This window comes from Mytilus trossulus, chromosome 3 (genome assembly GCF_036588685.1).
Source record: "Mytilus trossulus isolate FHL-02 chromosome 3, PNRI_Mtr1.1.1.hap1, whole genome shotgun sequence".
Lineage (NCBI taxonomy): Eukaryota > Metazoa > Mollusca > Bivalvia > Mytilida > Mytilidae > Mytilus > Mytilus trossulus.
The window spans coordinates 81,053,234-81,076,938 of record NC_086375.1 but is presented as its reverse complement, the minus strand read 5'-3'; the positions used below and the strand labels follow the sequence as shown (position 1 = coordinate 81,076,938).

At 32.6% G+C, this 23,705-nt stretch overlaps 2 protein-coding genes across 5 annotated transcripts in view; one reads left to right on the top strand and one right to left on the bottom strand.

Moving 5' to 3' along the window:
• LOC134712582 (myosin-VIIa-like) overlaps nucleotides 1–2,259 on the bottom strand; it is a 98,242-nt gene extending 95,983 nt beyond the window's left edge. For all 4 annotated transcript variants that reach the window (XM_063574290.1, XM_063574292.1, XM_063574291.1 and 1 more), the window contains exon 1: nucleotides 2,060–2,259. In XM_063574290.1, the coding sequence (XP_063430360.1) occupies nucleotides 2,060–2,099 (40 nt within the window). In that variant the 5' untranslated portion in view covers nucleotides 2,100–2,259. The remainder of the gene's footprint in view (nucleotides 1–2,059) is intronic.
• Nucleotides 2,260–2,422: 163 nt separating this feature from the next.
• On the top strand, nucleotides 2,423–21,275 carry LOC134712581 (uncharacterized). Its single transcript, XM_063574289.1, has 7 exons — nucleotides 2,423–2,660; nucleotides 6,002–8,992; nucleotides 10,022–10,165; nucleotides 10,367–10,481; nucleotides 12,916–13,034; nucleotides 14,508–19,314; nucleotides 19,880–21,275. The coding sequence occupies exons 1-7, from the start codon at nucleotides 2,490–2,492 to the stop codon at nucleotides 19,957–19,959; spliced, it is 8,427 nt and encodes a 2,808-aa protein (XP_063430359.1). The 5' UTR covers nucleotides 2,423–2,489; the 3' UTR covers nucleotides 19,960–21,275.
• Nucleotides 21,276–23,705: the final 2,430 nt, after the last annotated feature.

Sequence of the window (23,705 nt, the reverse complement as noted above, 5' to 3'; positions counted from 1 at the left end):
GGTGATGTGTTCGTAGATCTTACTTCACTGAACATTCTTGTTGCTACAATTATCTTTATCTATAATGAAGTGGCCCAGTAATTACAGTGGAAAATATTTTCTAAAAATCTACCAAAAATTTATGAAAAATGTAAAAAAAATTCTAAAAAGGGCAATAACTCCTAAAGGGGTCAACTGACCATTTTGGTCATGTTGACTTATTTGTAAATCTTATTTTGCTGAACATTATTGCAGTTCACAGTTTATCTTTATCTATAATATTATTCAAGATAATAACCAAAAACAGCAAAATTTCCTTAAAATTACTAATTCAGGGGCAGCAACCCAACAACCGGTAGTTAGATTCATCTGAAACTCTCAGGGCAGATAGATCTTAACCTGATAAACAATTTAACGCCATGCCAGATTTGCTCTTTATGCTTTGGTTTTTGAGTTATAAGCCAAAAACTGCATTTTACCCTTATGTTCTATTTTTAGCCATGGCACCCATCTTGGTTGGTTGACCAGGTCAACGGACACAATTTTTAAACTAGATACCCCAATAATGATTGTAGGCAAGTTTGGTTTAATTTGGCCCAGCAGCTTCAGAGAAGAAAATTTTTGTAAAAGATAACTAAGATTTACGAAAAATGGTTAAAAATTGACTATTAACTATTAAGGCAATAACTCCTAAAGGGGTCAACTGAACATTTTGGTCATGTTGACTTATTTGTAAATCTTATTTTGCTGAACATTTTGCCTTTTACAGTTTATCTCTATCTATACAAGATAATAACCAAAAACAGCAAAATTTCCTTAAAATTACCAATTAAGGGGCAGCAACCCAACAATGGGTTGTTTGATTCATATTAAAATTTTACAACAGTTAGATCTTGACCTGATAAACAATTTTACACCTTTTCAGATTTGCTCTAAATGCTTTGGTTTTTGAGTTATTAGCCAAAAACTGCATTTTACCCCTATGTTCTATTTTTAGCTATGGCGGCCATCTTGGATGGTTGACCGGGTCACCAGACACAATTTTTAAACTAGATACCCTTATGATGAGTGTGGCCAAGTTTGGTTTAATTTGGCCCAGTAGTTTCAGAGGAAAAGATTTTTGTAAAAGTTAACGACGACGACGGACGCAAAGTGATGGGAAAAGCTCACTTGGCCCTTCGGACCATGTGAGCTAATAAAAAAATACAATTTGCTATTTACAGATAATGTTGAGTGGATAAAATTGTCTTTCAAGGGCAATATCAACGTACAAATGTAGACTTATAATTTTAGTAATTTAACTTATCATGGTTATAAATGATAAATGTGTATATATCTTATTTTGGTGATTGTTAATTTTGCTACAGTTTGATCTATATTTATCTTTCTATTGCTTAAAAAAAATGTGTAAGTATCATCCTTCAATATCATAAAAGTTTAAGAGGTTGTCTGATGATATTGGTTACTGTTCAGTGTTGATTTTTAATTGTAATTTTCTCAATTTACTGATAACTTGTTTTTTACACAGTTTCTCTTTCATTCCTTCTATCTTCTATAGTTTCCATAAAAACAAAGAAAGTCATCATTAAGTAGGACCTTTATTGGGACTCCGGGATCCTGTGTTTTTAAGCTTGCGATTTAGGGATTCAACAACAAATGGAAGTTTTAAACGACATTGGCTGGCTATACAGCCCTTACACTGTCGGTTAGGGATTCAGGAATTCTTTTTTCAAATTTCAGGATATCAGGTTTGACATTTCTTAAAATTTGGGACCGCAGGATTCCATGTTCTTATACCCAGGATTACGTGGATCAGGACCCCTCTGCCTCTCCCCTCCCATCATTAGGAAAAACGTGATAAATGAGAAAATTAATATCTATTCACCATGTTCAAAGAAAGCAAAATAAAATTTTAATTGGAATGATAACATGTATTTCAATATGTTCAACCCAAACTCTGGAACACATGACATCTGCAGCAGTGTTTAAAAATAAAATTGGTTGTAATTCTTAATTAATTAAATATTTTTAATTATTTTAAATGGAATAAAATTAAAAACCAACAATTGGCAATTCTTACCACGGTGGGACATTCCAGGGCCACCTAAAGCCGAGGACATTGCTGGAATTCAATTAACAACGAGTGTATCTACTATCACTATTTACATCCTTTATTGAACAGCATCAATACACAACACTGACTCAGACAATGAGTCTACTGCTTTTAACTTCACCGCCACTCCCAGAAGGCAACATTTCTCACGACCATTTGATGGTTGTTGTCAATCAAAAGATTTTTTAAATTTTTGTTGATTACCTATTCATACCACAATGAAATGAAAAACAATGTAACCGAAAGATTCAATAGAAATTTTGCGAGATATTTCAAAAAAATAGATAATAACAATGAAATTTTACGACATTGCAGTTTACGATACACGCATGCGCTCTACAAAAATACAATGAAGTGCGAGTTACTTTCCATTGCAAGCAAATTATTCTGATCTATAATGGTATTTATGGGAAAAGGTAGAGGTAGAGGAGGGAGTCAATTTAGCAGCAAAGGTGGAGGCATATCTGCTACAACTCGCAAAGAGAAAAGACAACAAGATGATTACGATCGAGATCGTTCCCGCTCCCCTGTATCGAAGAGGCCTGTGTTGGAACGTCTTGGACCGCAGGTTCATAATTATATATACGCCCTTTCAAAATCCAATTTTCCATTCCACAGCTCAGTATTTAAGTCGACCACAACACATTTGAGTTTTCCCTAAAATCTGTTGTATATTAATTACTCTTTGAATAGCTTTTCTAGTTTGGGATGATGGTAACCCACAGGCACTTGTTTCTATCCATTGGAAGAACCACTATCAACGTGTAAATATACGTTGATAGTGGTTTTTCCAATGGATAGAAACATGTGCCTGTGTGGTAACCGGCTAGCTAGCTGCGGGACTGTAGCTCTTAAGGTCCTTATGCCTTAACTTATGGTCCACAAATAGTCAAAAAATAACATAAGGACCTAGGAACTACGGTTCTGCAGCCACAAACAGGGATGATTATCATTACTGCAATCTCGCAAAAATCATAAGAAACCAGGAGTCTCATCATTAGCACATATTTGTTACTTTTAATCATTGATCATGTTAATTATTAAATAATATAACATTTATATTAATATTGTGAGTGTATTTTTAGTCCAAGATAACTCTAATGTCCAACGCCTGTTTTGACAGACAAGCTGGGGTCGTGGAACGTCGAAGTTTGTCCCATGTAAAAAAGTGGATATTTGCATGCCCGTTCACAATAGATTCGTTGCCTCTGGAGCCGACTGACGGCCTTGGAATTATATAAATCACTTATATAAATATTAAATTATAACATAGCAACCAAGGAATATATGCTAATATTAAAATTTCAAGTGGTATTCCCTCATCTGTGTTATTCAGATAATAGCGGTGTTTAAAGGTCATTCAAGGTATCGGTCTTTTACATGTATTTTTATGGCCCTGCAATGAAGTTGTCTGTGCCATATACATGTAGTTTTACCCTTGTCTGTAATTCCCTCATTCCGCAACAAACCATTACATATAGTTTTTTTAAAACGCTTTCAGATATTGGGATAATTTTTGGCATGTGAGTTAACCAAGATGAGTTACAGATCAAGTTTAAATTTTGTTATGCTACATGTAGGCCAATATCTGCCGAAATAACAGGCTATTGACTTTGATAAATTGTTGAAAATCACAGTTGTACAGACTTTTTTTCTAAACGCTTTCAGATATTGGGATGATTTTTGGCATGTGAGTCTGAGTTAACCTAGATGAGTTACATATCAAATTTAAGTTTTGTTCTGCTAGCCTATTTTTTGCGGAAATTATGGGCTATGGACTTATGGATAAATTGTTGAAAATCAAAGTTATACAGACTATTTTCTATATGCCTCCAGATTTTGAATTGATTTTTGTAAGACTGCAAAAGTTTTTTGGTCGTATATTGCTATCATGTTGGTGTCTCCGTCGTCTGAAGACATTTTGTTTTCACACTCTAACTTCAGTAAAAGTAAATAGAAATCTATGAAATTTAAACACAAGGTTTATGACCATAAAAGAAAGGTTGGGATTGATATAGGGGGTTTTGGTCTCAACAATGTAGGAATAAGGGGGCCAAAAAGGGCCCAAATAAGCATTTTTCTTGGTTTTCGCACAATAATTTAAGTATAAGTAAACAGAAATCTATGAAATTTTAACATAAGGTCAATGACGACAAAAGGAAGGTTGGGATTGATTTTGTGAGTTTTAGTCCCAACAGTTTAGGAATTAGGGACCAAAAACAGGTCCCAAATAAGCATTTTTTTTTCGTTTTTTGCACAATAACTTTAGTATAATTAGTAAATGGAAATCTATGAAATTAACACAAGGTTTATGACCACAAAAGGTCATCAAAGTTGAACTTAAGTAGAAAAAGCAATACATAGCAATCCTACATTCTGGTGGCGTTGGCCACTAATATTCACTCTGTGGTTATAGATTTTTAAATTTTGACAACTTTCTTAAACTATCCTGCAGGATTACTACTAAAGTTGAACAGAAGTTTGTTTGTGATCATAAAATAGTACCCAGAAGTAAATTATGTTAAAAACAACAATTTTTCTGTAAAAAAAATGTACTTATAAATGGACTTTATAGCTTGTTGTTCGGAGTGAGCCAAGGCTCCGTGTTGAAGGCCGTACTTTAACCTATAATGGTTTACTTTTAAAATTGTTGTTTGGATGGAGAGTTGTCTCATTGGCACTCACACCACATCTTCTTATATCTATTTACAAATGTACTTTTTCTGCCAGGAAACAAGATACATTCACTCTACGGTTAAAGTTTTTAAAATTTTAATACTTTCTTATACTATCGATAATAAACCTGGATTTGTACCAAACTTGGACAGCAGCTTGTTTATGATCAAAAGCAATTATCTAGAAGAAAGTTTTGTTCAAATTTTGTAGCTGTTTTCCTGTATTTTACTTATAAATGGACTGGTTTTTCTTTCAGTTAACATCACATACAATCTTTCTGAAATTAAAGTTTTTAAAACATTTATAAGATTCATAAACTATCACAGAGTTTTACCAACTGTGGACAGAAGCTTCTTACAATCAAAAGATAGTATGGAGAGGAATATTTTTATTGTTTTTTCCTCATTTTTGTTGAGCCTGTGATTAACAGCAAGAGTAGGCAAGACATTTGGTTCCCCAGAAGCCTTACTAATTTTTATATTTACAAGATGACAGAGGAAAATGAAATTATAAATGGCAATCATGTTAAGTTTATTTTATTTTCACAAACAAATATTTCTATTGAACCATGAGAACTAATCTAAACTCATTCAAATTAAAATAACCCAATGTCATTGAAAATTGTTTGAAAAAAAACCTAAAACTTTAAAGAAATTAGAGTGTTTTTCCTAGTTTAGGCAAACATGCATTTAAATTTTGTGTAGCACTGAAAACTTGAAATGCATCAAATGTACATTTGTAAAATTAAATAGATAGTTGTAAGTGATGCATAAGCTTATGTACAAAACGTTTTGAATCCCAAACTTACTACAAAATGATGAATGGATGACAGAAGCATCTTCAATCTACTCAAAACATGTAACACAGCTACTTTTTACTAGTGATATCAATAACACTTTCAAGGCAAATGAATGTCAGGTGAATTGTGTCATCAAATGAATTAGACAGCATCTATCTTTTATTTCTGAAAGTTATATATATATATTATGATCATTATTAAGAGTTGTTAGTCACAACACCTGTCGGTATTCATGTGTAAATTAAAAAATATGTGATCCTGTTATCATCGGCTTTTTTTCATTGTCAACTTACATTGTACGTTTTAGAAAATGGTAGAATACAATGTATACATACCTCATTTAATACAGAGACCAGCTTAAAAGCAAAAAACAATAGTACATTTAAGTTCATTATGACTTGAGCATGGTTATTAAATTTTTGTTTTGTTTTCAGCGAGATGAGATGTCACCTTCACATGAGTCTCTAAGGATCACAGTTGGAAATGAAATATATAAAGAAGGGAAATCCAAAAGTCCACTCTCAAGTAGGCTTGGACCACCACCCAAAAAACATGAGTCATATGATGACATGAAGCAGCATTCAGATGAAAGATATGATGAGTTGTATGGTGGTGGATCTGGTGATGATCGTGACAAAAGACAAACTAGGAGAGATAGGTATGAAAGTCCCCGCTCACCTCATAGAGGTTCTCATGATCATGGTCAATCTGATTCTTTTGACCGTGATTGGAAGCCCAGTTCTTATGATCGTGACCGTGATAGACGATCATCATCACGTGACCGAGATAGAAAAGATCGTGAACGTGGAAGACATGACTCACATGATCGCCACAGTGATAGACGAGAATACAGTAGCGAAAGAAAAGAATATAGTAGTGAAAGAGATCGGCGAGATCATGGAAGTAGAGATAAGGTTGATAGATATGATGACCATTCACGAAGAAGTGATTCATATGATCATCAAAGAAGAAATGAACATGAAAGAGACAAACCATCCTTTGTCAGAGAAGAATTTTCACAGGACACACATTCTCAAGGTGAATCTATAAATAGATACAGAATTCCAGATTCTCATTCTTCACATGCATATTCAGGAGCTTACTCATCCCCAAATCCATACAGTTCTTTGCAATCACAACAGACTGCACCAGGATCTGGTGATAATAAACCATTAAAATCTATTTTGAAGAAAAGTGCACCTGATCAACCAGCTTTCACTTCAGACAAAAATGTACCATTCCCATCAAATCCATATGGAGTTCCTAAGCAAATATTTCCAATAGGGCAAACAGCCAGTGGTAAAAAAGGATACCAAAAACCATCAACAAAATCGTTATCTAGTCTCCCAGGAATGTCCTCATATATGGATATTGAAGATGAGGAGAGATTTCTGTATGGTGATGATGGTGAGGACAAAGCTAAAAAAGAAGCTAAACTTAAAAACTACTATGACAGAAGAGAACCTAATGAACATACACATTATCCAAAGGAGGAAAGACCCTCTGAACCAGGGTTTAGATCAGATGATAGATACCCTCCACGATTTGATCAACACAAATCTGATTATCCCCCAGAAAGAGATTACAGGGGGCATGGTACTCCACAGCAATTGCCTCCAAAAGAATCAGATCTCCTGAGTATTTTTACAAGTCAAAGAGGACAGACAAATCCCACAACAAGTACATCTTTTTCAGGACATCAGTCACAAAGCACATCCCCAGCAGAAAAGAAAGCCAAATATGATCCCACTATAGAAAACATACTGAAGTCCATTGGTTTTGATTTTGAAATGTCAAAGCGAATGCAGGAAAAGGCACATCCAACCCCAATGAAACCAAAAGAAGAAATTCATCACTATGGTATTGATCAAGCATCAACATTTCTTGGAGGGGAACTGTCTGATGATATTAAAAAAGAATTTTTCCCCATGAAAAATAAAATTGAAAAAGAATCAATGGTTGATGTTTTGTTAAGAGAAGCAAAAATGACATCACCTACAAGTGACAAACTAAAATTAAGGATAGATACTGTGTCTTCTAGGGAAAGAAGGGACTCTGTACCTTCAGGTGACAGGGGTTATACAAGGGAGTCTTACAGTGATGATAGAAGTAGACATGCACCTGTAAGAGAGGTGTATAGTGATGATAGAAGTAGACCTGCAGTTGTACCAGCCTCCCAGCAACCATCACCACCTTATGCAGTCCCAGCTAGCTCATACCCACCAGCATCTACATATGCTGTGTCTACAGTGGCTAGCACGTATCCAGCAACAAGTACTGCAGTCTCAACAGCACCATATGCTGTATCTGGGTTTTCCTCTTATGCTTCCCAACCTGCAGCTTACACAGGGCCACCACCATATGGGATGCCTCCCCCTGGTCATCCTGGTATGTGGGGACCACCGCCTGGTCAACCAAACTATGGAACTAGATTTATTCCTCCCTATGGTGGACCACCTCCAGGTTATCCTCCAGGATACCCACCTGGATATTCCCCATACAGACCTCCCCCACCTACTTCAACATCATATAAGGATTCCTTCAAATCAGTAGAAACATCCAAAGGGAAAGACACTTTTACAACAACAACAAAATCACTACCCAAGAAACAGTCTAATTTGAAGACTGTAGAACTTAAGAATATGGATGACCCTCCTAAGAGAAGTGAAACAAAGACTGTAACAGTCATAAGAAAAGTGAAAAAAGGAGAAAAGGGAAAATCAAAAGAGAATATAGTCAGTTCTACAACCACATCTTCAAATAGAACTGTATTGCCACCTAAAACAAAAACTCTAATGAAAAAACCTGAGAAATCAAGTCCAAAGGCTACTAGTGAAAAACAGAAAATAACTATCACTAAAGTAATCCTTACATCAAAAGAGAAAGAGAAATTAGTCAAAGACAAGGAACATGTTCAACAGAGATTAAAAATATTAGAACAAGAGTTAGCCTCCTTACGTAAACAACAGAATGAACTAATGAGGAAGAGAAGAAGACAAAAGGATGGACATAAAGATCCAATACTAATGCAAAACAGCATTCTACAGGATGAAATCGCTAAGCAAATTACCAAACTGAAACAGGAAGTAGAAGAGAAAACAAAACTTTTGAGTGAGGCTTCAGTTGAAGACACACCCTCAACCCCTAAAAGGTCTCGTGAATCATCAGCTTCTAGGCAATCTCCATTGGCAACTGAATCATCTGCTAAAAAACCAAGAACAGACAAAAGATATAATGATCGCAGCAGAGAAAAACAAAAATTAGATACACCAAAAAGAAAAGATGACATTGGTTCAAGAGAAAAACTTAAGCAAGATGACCGTCGATCTTCATCTGTTACTAAATCATCAACAGAAAAAAAAGAGAAACCAAAGGTAGAGGAACAAAAACCTAAGACTGTTGCACCTGAATCAACTCCAGGAAAGGTGAGTAGTAGTGTTATACATATACATTGATATTCTTTATGTCAGCCTAGCAGTTCCAATTGTAAATTACAATGAAATTACTTGAATCATGATAATAAAATGAGAGGTTGTATTGAAAGTCAAGTATTTACATCATTATCATATGTTTTAAAAAGTTTATCTTTTATTTAATTTCTAGAGTAAAGATTTTTTTAGTGATCTGTGTTTTAAGAATAACTTGTACAAGGTCATTGGTATATAATTGGTTCATTGTACTCAAGTAGAATATGGAGCATAGAATTTACGGCTGACTGCATTGAGTGTGTAGGTAAAGGAAATTTCTTTGTTATCTTGCTTGCTAGCTGAACTGTGAAGTCATTATTAGGTTAGGTAAACTACCCTCCTTTATGACAGTGTGTGTAGATTAGTCTGACATATAACCAATCTACCTGTCTGTAGGACTAGACTACTTCGAAAGGAGGCTAGTATACCTTATCTGATGATAACTTCACGATTAAGCTAGTAAGCAAGCTAAACAAAGATATTACCTTTACCTACCATGCCTACTGGCTACACACTCACGAAAAGCAATCAGCTGTAAATATCTTCAGATGTTAGGTTATCTGAATAAATAGTTGTAAATCTTATCATAAACCAAATAAGTTATTTCAGTAGAACATTGTAGTGGATATTTTAGTATGATACTGCTCTGATATTTATAGGTGTAAGTATATTGGGGCTTACATTAAAGTAAAGGATATCAATGTGTTAGTATATTGGGGCTTACATTAAAAGTAAAGGATATCAATCCACATATATATATACATTTTTGGAAGCTCCTGTGATATGCCTAAGATTTTGCTATTTCACAATTTCATTTATTACTTATACACAGTTATGCAGTTATGGTAAAATATTAACATTTAATCTTGTATCAATTTGTAACATGATCAGATTTGGAATATTAGATGCAGAAGGATTTTAAAATCCACATACATCATGTACATAAATGTATGATTTTTGTTAAAGTCTTAACCAATATCTTTTTAGGATACATACAAACCTATAAAACCAGTAAAGAAGATAAAGTATGAGTTCTTTGATCCAGGAAATCATTGGTGTCGTACCTGTAATGTTGTATGCTCTAGTTTGACATCTTTAATGCAACATCTTCATGGAAAAAAACATCAAAATGTAAGTTACTCTTTTTTTTCACAATATTATTTTTTATCCGTTAAAAGTCAAATTTTAGGATAGCATGTAAACATTTTGATAAAAAGAAAGCAGATAGAATTTAAATAAATATGCATCTGTATTTTTCTTTTGCTATTATAAATAAATAATTATTATTACATGTAATTTAAAAAAATTGCTGATTTGTATTATTTTTTCCAGTTGGTAAACAAGTATGACAGGCCATGGCTGCCAGAAGAGTTGAAGACCCAAAAACCAAACAATGAGAAAACAGACAACAAGGAAGATATCAAAGTAGAAGTTACTCCAATAAAAGGTCTCACAGAATCTCCATTGTACAACCTCTGTACTGTCACCTACATAGTCAATGGTTGTGTGGGTGTCAGTATAACTGGGTTACATCTTTGTGTAAACATTTGTCCTTATCTTGTGAACAGCAGAGTGGGCACAGACAGACTGACACCTTAGACTTCTCACATTTGACATGACACCAGAGACATTCTTACAACTAAGTAATAAAAATTATACTGAATAAGAGTAAATACATTCATTAATTGTATATAAAGAAGTAAGAAGATAGTAAGAAAATCATCAGACCTTAAACTTTAATCATATTTGACACTCAGTTAGACAGTCTTAAAAACTGCACAGGAACACTACAATCTGTACATATTTATATGTAGAGTAAAAACATTCAGCTCCCCTTATGATTATGTGTGTTCTTCCCTTTTCTTCAAAAAATATTTATTTCATTAGCACATCAGTTTGATCCAATATTGTTTTAGTGATAAACTAAAATTGGAGAAAATTCAAATGCTTAATTTTCAAGGAATTGGAAATTAATCCATAATTTGATTTTTACACATGGACTGACATATTCACATACGTTGACCATATCAAGATTGAAATGGACTGTGCAGGTTTGTGCCTTGACAAATTGGTATCAGAATACTGTGAATTCAGATATTATTGTGTGTATTTGTCAATGCAATATTTTGAAGATTGAAAAAAAATGTGAGATTAATTATTGCAATTTCTGGAAATACTGCATACAGATATAGGTTTTAAATATCAGAATGCAGGTTCTTTTTATTGTGATACTCACCCAGTTGCAATATTTATATTAAATAAAGCCTCACAATAATTTCTGAATTTACAGTATTTTTTTTATTTTGAAACTTTGCTATTTGTTAAAAAAAAGTACATGTTTATATAGTTGATCAATGTTTTATACTGGTAAATGAAAAACTTATTATTGCTTAAGGCTTCTTATTTATAGTGTATGGGTATTTTTGGATGAGTCTAAGAAGATTAAAACTCTTCAAATGGTTGTCAGATGGGAAAACTCCCTCTCTCAACTCGACAATCATACCACATCTTCCTTTTTATATTAAAGGAGGATCTATTGTAAACAAAATAAATTCAAATGACACACCCATTTGATTCATATAAATACAAACATGCAATTTCTTGAATGAAATTTTCCTCAATATGTTACTCATCAGCTCTTTATTTTATTTTTACATTATTGAAGGTTTTATTTTTGAACATTAACATTAAAATTAGTTTAAACTGCTATTCTGAGGTATTGTCAAATTTCCAATCATAAACAATGAGATGTGACTGTGTCAACAGGATGTAAACAGCTGGTTATATACATATTCACCAATACTTACATCTAATACTTCCCTTTAGTTTGCTTTTATTTTTGATTGCACCAAATGCACTTTCCAATGAGTTGAAACAGCATATAGTGTTGACAGTGTCTGTTTAAGTATTGTACACAGCTGCCTTAATGTTTTATGTGACATAAATTTGGTCTTAGTAACTTAAGAAAATAATGATGGCCTACTGACAAAGTTTGATTTTTAACCCAGTGGACCTTCTTTTGGCTTATTTACAGTCCTTAAAAATTTTACTCATCCAGATTTTTTTGTTATGCCTGAAGATAAGATTTGATGCTTTTATTTGGAATGTTAGTGTATAAAGATGACTTTGGTGTCAAGTTAACACTCTGTTTTTTGTCCATTTTTTTAATCAGACAAACTGAAAATTTGATATTGTTTGGGGCCATAGTGTGACTTAGTGTCCCAGACACATACCTTAATTATACTTTAGATTTTGTTCTTGTTGGCTTAAACCAAATTAAGTTTGTTATTCTAGTTGTGAAGGGTTTCTTACATGTCAAAGGATTTAATTTGTGGATAGCTTAGGCTTAGCAAAGAAATTCTACTAACTACATACTCATGTTATATATTTTCTTTTTAACAAAGATATAAATGAATGTTTTGGTTATGAACAATATTCATAGGTATTATTGTATCATTATGTTGGATAAATGCGCCAGAGTATGTCAAGACAGAAGCCATCTAAATGGTTGTATAGCTTCCTGAATCAATCATAAGAGTCATTAAAAGGGTCTTATAGAGTATCCTGAGTAACCATTTCAATCATTCATATAGTCCCTTATAAATTAGAAGACCTGCTGATTCAATCATTTCAATATTTCAAAATGTCCTTTCGAATGCCTGATTCAATCATGAGCCATTCAAATGGTCCTTAAGAATACATGACTCTGCAGCAGTCCTTAAGAATACATGACTCTGCAGCAGTCCTTAAGAATACAAGACTCTGCAGCAATGGTGAATTTTATATTTCTGATTTCTTTTTATTTTACACCAAAGCACCCCATTTTCATCCATAGACATATATTGAATTTTAGATTTAAATCATTGTGTTTTTAACTTCAGGACAAGAGTTCTTCATGGCTACAAAAGGTTATTATTGTACTTTGTGTAAAGAACATGCTGGAGATGATATCAGTGCTGAGCATCACATTAAAACTGAGAACCATTATCTTAAGTATCAGGTAAGGCTGAATATACTTTAACTTCAGTTGCTTGATTACATGCTTACCACACTGTTACATTCATTATTAATTTCAATTCATGTTACTACATATGTAGCTCCGTTACCAATGATGTTTGATGAAATTATGTTTGAGCAACTGAAGTTAAGTATGTACAGTTATCTATCAAAGGTAAGTTTAACATTTCAATCTCTATAAGGATTCTAATAGTTATAATTTATGGAGATAATCAAAAACACATTTATGGGGTCTTTGGAGTCATACTAATAGTCCAAGTTATGGTGAAAATATTTTTGCATCTGTCTTTCTTAATATTTTAATCAAGAAGCCGAAGTTAAATAACAGTATATAACCTAAAATATCCACATTCTATGTGAGAGGTTAATGGTTAAATTCATATTTCATTTAAATATTTATTTTAAATTTTATCATTTTGTTGGCAATGTTTATTTGGTTGTCCCTAGTCAGAAATGTCTATGATTGTTCTGTTGTCTACTCATGTGACTTGTAGATTTTTTAAGTAACACAATGACGTGAGAATTCTCCTGGGTCACAATCTTTTTTATATCCATTTAGAATAAGTAGTGAGATCATGAATCAGGGTAATTATGTTGCTTGTTTGTCTTTTTATTGACATATCACCAAAATTTTAATAAATTATATATATATAATTCAATAATTTGCACATTGTTAGAAATGAAAACTTAAGGTAGCACAATACAAAGATTTTATAACTCCAACTTCAAAGTTTTAAAATGCTGTAACTTTCTTAATAATGCTTGAAAATTTATAAAAGTGGTAGTTTTGGATAGCTAACAGATTACTCTATCAAATAAATGCAATGTTAGGATTATAATGTTGACCGAGTCTAAAATATTTTTCACCAAATTTCCACTTTCAAATGAAATTAGCTTCTGCATAGGTATCCCTAGAGGGTTGATTTTATTATATGTTGTTCCTATGGCCATTATCTACAAAAGGGTGTCTCAGATTTCAGATAGACTGTATAGAACAAACTTTACACCTAATTAAACATCATCTTCTTTTATGTGGTTAGGATGTTTACACTAATTAGAGATTTATGAGAGAATGGAATACCATAGAGACAATCTGAGACACCCTTTTGAAGCCCATGGTGTGTTGATTAAAATTTTCTGTATAGTTAAAGAGATGTTAGAGCTAAATTCATTTAAGTGAACTTACCCAGATATTGCCATTAATTACATAATAATTAATTACATAATAATTGCATAATAAAAATATTGCATTCATTTAAAAGATTAATCTTTTATCTATCTATATATACCTCTTTTATTATTTTCTATGCATTCATAAGAAAGTTACAGCATTTCAAAGGTTAGTGATTGGAAGTAAAAAAATCTTTGTATTGTGCTACCTTAATGCAAATGGAAACCTGAACTTATGAGATAATTACATATGATTGATTAAATTATTATGTGTTTCTATCTTTAGGATTACCTGAAAGAAAATCCATTTTATGAACAAAGATTTAATCTTGATAAGGCTGCTGGAATGTCACTAATGAAAGAAGAGGAGAAAAAAATGCAAAAAAACTTACCAAAGAAAGAGGAAGTGAAAAAACAAGATGTAAAAAATGTACCTATAAAAGTTGAAGAACCCAAGGAAAAGGATCCTGCTGCAGAAGCAAGAAAAGTTGAGCAAAAGAAAAAAATGCAAGCCATATGGGATAAACATATTAATAGCAAACAACAAGAGAAAACTACCAGTACACAAAATAAAAATGGACAAAATGAAGAAGAAAAGGAGAAAGAGAAAGGAAAAATACAAATAAACATTCTTAATAAAACTGGATTCAAACCTAAACAAGCCACCCCTCCTCCAAAGAAAAATCCTGTTTTACCACCATGGAACCCTGTTTCAAAAGAACAAAAAAAGCAAGCAGCAAAAGTAGAACCAGTGAGAAAAGCTTCTGTAGAAATTAATGATGAACCCCCTTCTCTTGATGACTTTATAACTGTTGGTGAAAACCAAAAAATACCAGTTGTTTCAGAAAAAAGGAAAATGATTCTTGCACAAAGTTTGATTGATAAAGTACAAGCAAAGAAACAAGAAACACTAGATCAGATTGAAAAAGAGGCTGAGGAGAAAAAAGAAAGCAAGGCAGAGGAAAATAAAAATGCTGAAATAGATGAAAAGAAAGAAATAGACAAAGAAGAAAATCCAATCATTATCAGTGAGGAAAAGAAAGATTTAGATATGTTGGCCATTACAAGTGATGATTCCATACCTGTTGAGGAGATCAAGCCTCCACCTCCTCCAACTCAAAATCTATCTTTACCTACGGAAAAGAATGAGAAAATGGCTACGATCACTTCTGAGGAAATGTGTACATTGTTTTTCTCAGAAGATAAACAAATTATTGTAGCAACTGATGAAAAGCAGATTGTAAAAACTAAAGCTGATGACTTGGTTGAAATTGATGCACAAGCCAATGTCACATATATGTCTGATGAGGAAGATAGCAATAACAAGAGTATCATAAAGATAGAGGAGAAACAACCAGTTCCACTTGAACTGGCAAAGGATTCTGATGTTGTTGTCATTTCCATTGACTCTCAGTCTGATGAGAGTTGTGATGAGGACACTACCAAGACAAGAGAAACAATAGAAAGTAAGACAGATGAACAGACAGAAATGTCTGAAACAAAGGTTGAAAAAGTTACTGGAGAGGGAGTTGATAAAGAGACTGAACTTAAAACTGATCCTTTAGCTGTGAAAGAAAATGATGAATCAGCAGAAATACAACATTTATCTGTGGTAATAGATGGGAAATCAACAAATGAAAAATCCGACTCCACTAGTGTTGATACAGTTCAAGCATCTCAAATAGAAGTCTTATCCGTTAGTCAAAATGTTTCAAATAAAGGTCGCAGGAGACCTCAAAAAGCTGATGCAAAAAATATGACTGAAGTAACAATAATTGATGAAAATGAAGGAAACATGATTGAAGTAGTGATGGGTGCAAAAGACACTACTGAGAAAAAACCTGAAAATGTAATAGAAGTAGTTCAGACACATAGAATATCTCAGATACCAGCACCAAAAGCAATACCGAGAACAAGGGAGTTAAGTAATTTACATGATGTTAATCCAGAACAAGTTGAGGAAATTGAGGAAATAAAAGATACATCCAAGATTGCAACTAAAAGTATTAAGAAAAAAGTTAAACCAGAAAAACGCACACTTAAGAAAACTAGATCATATAGAAAGAAGTCCATGGATAAAAAACAGTCTGAAAGAACTAAGTATGTCCCTAAAAGACACTTACAAGTTGATATCGTCTCTATATCAGATGATGAAGAACGAAATGCAAAGTATGAAAATGTAGACAGTGCATCTGATTTTTCTGATCCAGAATTAGAAAATATTTCAAGCTCATCTGAGAAATTTGTTTCAGATATTAATGAACATTTAGAAAATGTCTCCAGTGACTCTGAAATAGATAACAATGATGATGATCTAGAAAATATATCCAGTGATGAAATGGAAAGTAATTTAATGATGGTTGATGAAGTTGGTGAAGTTGATGATTTTGCTGATTTTGACTTTAATGATGATGCAAATGTTTTAGACCAAGTTGGTGATTCTGATGAGGAAATGGAAGTTAAAGTTAACCAGGGGAATAGGACAATGCAGAAAATGGAACTAGAAATTATTTCTGATACTGAAGATGGTGATTTTAACAAAGATGATGATGAGAAAAAAGATGAACATAATATCACTGACAAAACTAAGGAAGGTGAAAAAGGCACTGACATACATAAAGAAGATCAAGTTGATTTAAAACCTAGCTCAGAGAATGTTGAAAATGTATCTACAGATAGTAAGTTGACAGGAGAGGAAGTAAAAACTAAGGAGATTGAAATAAAACCAAAACTACAAGAAATTGGTAATGAAAGCAAGTCAACAGTTGAAGCAACTAAGGCTGGTGATGATTTGTCTAATAAAAATGTAGAAGAAATCCATAAAGATTCTGAAACTCAAATCAACGAAAATAAAGATACAACATCAAAACATGAAATCCTATCTGAATCTGAAAACATTACAATTGATATTTCACAAAAGGTTGAAGACAGTAATGATACATCAGAAGAAATTTCTAAAACTGACATTTCATCGTTGGATGAGGACAACATTCCAGCCAAAACAACAAGAGGGCGTAAAAGGGGGAGAGGGCGTGGACGAGGTGGATCAAGGAGAGGTGCAAGAAGAGGAAGATCAAGTGCTAAAAAACAAAATGAAATAGAGGAGAATATTCATACAGAGCAAAGAGAAGCTGAGGAAAGCCAGGAAACTATGGATGTTTCAAGTAACATTCAAAATATGGAAGAATTAATTGACAATAAAGATCAGAATGAATCTGATGAAAAGATCGATGAAGCAGAACCAGATACTTTAAAGACAACCCGAAGAAGGGGAAGGTCAGCTGCTAAAACACATAGTGAAAGTAAAGAAGATGAAGAAAACACAACATTATCTATTCCTTCAAATGCTCCAGAAATTATGATAGATAATACTGTCATTTCACAAACTGAAAACCAAGAAAAACCTGTAGTTGTGATAATTGATCTGAGCAAGGAATCAGGTCCTGAAAAACAAACTGGTAACAATGAGGAAGAAGTAGTTAAAGATGAATTAGTGCTAAATGAAGAAGAAAGAGCTGATATTGTTAACCAACAAAGTAGAGAAGAAACAACTACTTTAACTATTGTGACAGAAAATGACACAAAATCAGCAAACATTGAACAATCAAGCGTTATATTGCAAACAGAAACATTGGCTTGTGAGAAAGTTATGGTTGAAACTAAGGAAACTGACATTAATTTATCTGCAGATAATACAAGTGAAATTGAAAGTGTGCTAAAAGAAATTATAAGCTGTGATGAGAAAACAATTGAGCCTGAAATCATTGATTTAGACAGTGATGACGAGACTGAAAATGAAAACAATATCCCCGCCGAGTCATTACATACAGACGAAATTGACAGCATTTCTGGTAGAATCGATAAGACACAGAGTACTGAAAATCCTGAACAAGAAACAAAACCTGAATTACTATTACTTGAACATCAGAAAACATCAGAAATAGTTGATACTGTGCATGTGGCTAATGCAAAAAAAGATCAGCTTATCTCGGGATTTGAAGTCTTACAAGATGATGAAAATGACCAGAATGCAATTATTGTTTCTGCAAACGAAGAACAAACATCATCAGAAATAGCAATGGAAACTAGCACAGAATCTAATATTGATGATAGTGACATTATACCTTTAGAAATGGAGGAGCTAGTTCCTCTACAAAGTTTAAGTGAATCAATAGAAGAAAGTACTAATGAAGTAGACAACAACAAACCTTTGGACTTGGACAATAAAGAAGTGCAAGAAAATGTTAATCAACTTGAGGTTAAGAAAATAGAAATAGAGAAAACCTCTGACATTAACCACCCTGATAAGAACATTGCTGATGGGCAGATGGTTGCAATATCTGATAGCTCTAACTTGACGAGTGAAAACAATCAGTCAAAGACACCAGTATGTCTTGAATTAAACATTGACAATTTAGAAACATTCAATTTAAATATGAAATCTGATTTATCTGTATCAATTGACTCATTTGAAAGCAATAAAAATAGCAGTGTTTCTGATTTAGTTCATTTAGAATTGGGCAATATCGATCATTTACCAATCTTGCAAGAAGATCATACTAGAGACTCAGACAATGGAAGTTCTACTAGTGAAATTAAAATAGATGTTGTGCTTGAGGCAATTGACAGTCTGTGTCGATTTGAATCGCCTGAAAAAACTGTTCATTCCATGCAAAAAAAATGTGGAGAAACTAAAACTAAACAGGATGACACAGAAATTTTCACTGAAGTAAAAGTAGTGAAGGATGACATTGAATTAAGCAGCCATGTGAATGTTGAAGGAAATGACCAATCAAGCAGCCAGGAGATTATTGAAAAAGATGACCTTGGAAAGGATGTAGAAAAGGATGACCTTGGAAAGGATGTAGAAAAAGATGACCTTGGAAAGGTTGTTGAAATAGATGACCTTGTAAAGGTTGTTGAAAAAGATGACCTTGGAAAGGATGTTGATATGAAGGATAGCAGTGAAAGTATTGAAATCAGTTTAACTGTACACACCAGTGAAAGTAGCTTAAATCAGGATTTGGCTGTAATGCCAACATTGGATGGAAATGAGACTGATAATGAAGAAATACATGATTTAGAACATGAGGGTGAGTATTTTTTATGTAAATGTTGTTTTAAATTGATCTGGTTTCTTTGAAAAATGGTAGAATTCCTCAATTACATATATTTTGGGCAAACACACAATGGAATAAAAGTAAATACTTGTGGGGTAAATATATATATATTGATTTAGAGTGACCTGTTAGTATTTTGGTTCACATCTTTGTCCTTTGTTCTATTTACACCTGTTCAATCATAATCATTCTAAATCCATATTTATACATTCTTTTCATTAGATTATATTAGAATTGTTCATTTTAAGGCCCTGACGTAACAAGGTTATTATTTTCATGAGCTTTACCTTAAAGATTTCAATCACGCTGTGAATATATCATGTTTTTGTAAGCTGAAAAAAATTGCTTGGTTCATAGGGCAGTTTTTATTTTGTTTTAAATTGGTACATTTTTTAATGAGATTTTATGCATTATTTTATAAAGTATTGAAGTATTCATAGATAAAAAGTATAATAATTATGATAGTAAATTAATTGTTGCCTGTGATAGCCTGTTTAGATTCAAATGTTTGTACTCATTTTAAAAATAAATATTTCAGATGCTGCCAGTGTAGGGAGCGGTATAAGCATGGATATGGGAAGTGATTTTGAAGTGTTAGATGAATGTGAGTCAGACTGACAAATTCTGGAAATTAAGTGATTCATATAGAAAAGTGAATTTAGATTTCATCAAAGTGGATTATAACTTTTCAGCAATCAAAAGATGCTTAGTGTAAATAAAGTTTGAAAAAGTTAAGTTTTATAAAAAGAGTGCTTTGTTTATTCTGATTAGGATTATAGACCATACACACTTATCTGGAAGTTCTCTGCATGTTCCTGATTCTCTGTGGAAAATTATTGACCAATCTAAATATGGACAGACATAAGTTGACTATATAGTATTTACTGTACATTAAAGTGTAAGAAATTTCTTAAAATGTCTTTAACAGGATACCAGAGAAAATTTTAATTTGTTGTAAATATTAACTTTTAACTTTTGTTGAGATAAAATGCATGTTACAGTACCCATTGCTTTATAAAATATCCTATTCACAATTTAAGAACCATTCCACTGTCAATACTTCTTTCCTCACTGTTATCGGCAAGTACTGAACTTGATTATTTATCATGTGAAAATATTTACATCATTTTAGTTATATATTCTGGATAGGTGATCATATTCACAAGTTACAATGCTTACAAAAGAATTTCCATTTCTCATATAAGTTGTAAATGCTTCTTTCCTGAGTGTTACTAGCAGATAACTAAGTGAGATATGTAATGTGCAGAAACTTTGGCCACCAAATATATTTCTATTACTAAATGTTAAATAATAAAGCAATGGGTACATACAAGTTTACTTGAAATATGTTGTTAGTTGTTAAAGATGCTTGTTATTGTATGGAATTCCATGTAAAATGTAAGTAAACAAATTTGATCTACATAGTGTTCACATTAAAGTTTACAAGGTTTTTAAAATATTGTTTGCCAAGTAAATCCATGCTTATTGGATACTTAATTGTGTTCTAAGTGTTTATTTAAATCATAAACCCCTTCTTTAATATTGCACATTTGAAAAATCTCTAAAATCCCTGAAGTTTTCATATTATTTTGGGGTTATTTCATGGATAGATATTATCCAACATTAAACATCCACAAAATGTTTTCTTTAAGAAACTTAAGTTATTTATATCCGGAAATCATATTTAGAGACAAAACTATGATATCTTAACTCTACCAAATAAAATTTCTTACAATAATACAAAAGATACAGTGAATAAATATTCATGAAATTCCTACACCAATCACTTTTATACATGGTATTCCCTTAGAAGTTCTGCTGAGACATTGGATACAAGAAAAAATTACTTGAAACTCATAATGGCCTATTGCATGATGGGTTCTAGTTCAAGTTCGAGCAAACATTCTTTGCAATAAATTTATTGTGTTATTTTTGATTTTCTTTCTCAATTTCAATGAAGCCCAATTTCATTAAACCAAACCATGAGAATAAATTTAAAGATATGCAATTCTCTGTCCCAATTGTAAAAGCATGTGTAATTTGCAGAAATTTACACATTCAGGTTTGAATAGTAGCTAGAACTGTCTCACATTTACTTATGCATAAGGAATAAATTCACTTTCTAGCTTTTCATTCATTTCATCCATCATACAAAGCATAAGTGTGAGTGAGCTCTTGCTATCACTTGGCTCCTGTTAGCAATTGTCTTTAGATTCTTTTCTCAATGCACAAGATTTGGGGGGAAACCCTCAATGTTTTCTGAAAAAAATCAACAAGTTTTATGTGTGCAACTTTAAGGCCCAATCAGTCATTAGCTCAATGCCTTTGGTCAAATTTCCAATCTACATTAGTCAATATTATGCTTTGAAAGTGTGTGAATGTTAAAGGTTCTTTGATGCCTCTAGAATGGAAGAATCTTATGCCAGTAGAAAACATCCAATTCATATTCATGCCTCCAAATCTTAAAAATTTGAATGTTATGTGTAGACGATTATCATTCACATCAAGACATTCAGTGCACGTACCATTGTTATACATGTTTACTTTTATTAAAAAATCATTCTGCACAATAGATTGTGGATTATAACACTCATACCATGATTGTTCATACCAAGGAATTTCATTTAAAGTCTATGACAACAGGTGTTAACCTTAAGAAATAATACTGTGATGAATAATAACGATTATGCACATTCTTGTGCATTAGTCAATGTTAAATATATCCATATGTTATTCATTTAACTCAAATTTTCTCGAGGGCTTATATCAGAATTGATATATATTTATTTTATATTTTAAAAATGCATGGTAAATCTGATTTAATCTTCAACCACGAAACTTCATAATTGTACAATTAAATGAGACTTACCTTAAGTCGAAATTTGATTGTAATTTTGTTGAACCTATTTATGCTGAGAGTTAACATGAGATGCGCACGCAGATCGTAGAGGTCACTTTTCAGAGAATGTAACAGAGCACATAAGCACATGATACACCGAAAGAAAACTGGGTGGGAATACGAGTGATAGGGAGGGCATGTTAACTCTCAGCATAAATAGGTTCAACAAAATTACAATCAAATTTCGACTTAAGGTAAGTCTCATTTAATTGTACAATTTTATTGAACCTATATGCTGAGAGTACCATGAGATTTCAGAGATATGTGATCTGTTACTCAAGTTCATTTACAGCCTTATCAATCATGATTTATTATAGGCTTAAAAAACACAAGATGTTGTATCAACTTTGTATTCTATCAAAGTACAAAAGTAAATTAAATCAAACCACATTGACATATAATGCACGTTATGCTAAATTTCAAAATGTCATTGATAGTAAATCTAACATATGTATTATCATAATTATGTTATACATGAGACTTATCAGCATTTGATAAAATATGACTTCTCAAAACCTTCACACTATAATTATCATTATAATTTTGTTTTGATACAGGTTTATCATAAAATTTTCTGAATGTTGATTCATTTGACCAACCTGCCGCTTTTAAAATTGTATCAATTGAAGTAGAACACCGTAGTGCTGCAGATGTACTTGCTGATCTAGTAGTATGTGGTTTATATATAGTTATGTCTACACCAGCCGATTGCAATACAATTTTAACCCAACGTCCAAGCGTGTCTTTAGACACATGCGAGTATGGTTTTATACAGCTCAAAATTAACTTTTGAGTTTTCCGAAAACATGATGTTCTAGCTAAATACTCTTTTAGAACAGTTACAATACACAGACTTTTATCCTCAATAAAAGCTGGCAACTCTATTGGTTGTAAATGCCTCCCTGGCTTTGAACATTTTAATAAACTTCTCACATCTATATATATGTTACTATCTGTAACAGTGATATCATCTAAATCTAAGCTATGAATGGTTTGTAACCTTTGACCTGTTAACAATAATAGCAGTGTAACTAGCTTATAAGTTAAAACACGCAAAGATAACATATAAACTGGTGATAATGTTTTCAAATATTTAAGCACTACTTCAACATCCCAGGTTCTTTGATATCTGGGTAATGATGGTTTCAGATTGAATATGCCTTTCAAAAATCGCTTAACCAATGGCCATTGTCCAACAGTTTTCTCTTGATTTACAGACATAAACGACGATAACATACTTCTGGCAGTATTAATAGCACTGTAACCTAAACCTATTTCATATAACGAAGTTAAAAATTCCAAAACATTTAACTCAGTGGCTTTAAATGAATTAATTTCCCGTTCACTGCAAAATAGCAACCATCTTTTGAAATATGTCCAATATTGTTGTCGAGTAGCTGGTTTCCAAGATGCAATGATGATTTCGGAAGATTCCTTTGATAATCCATAATTTTGCAAGATTTCC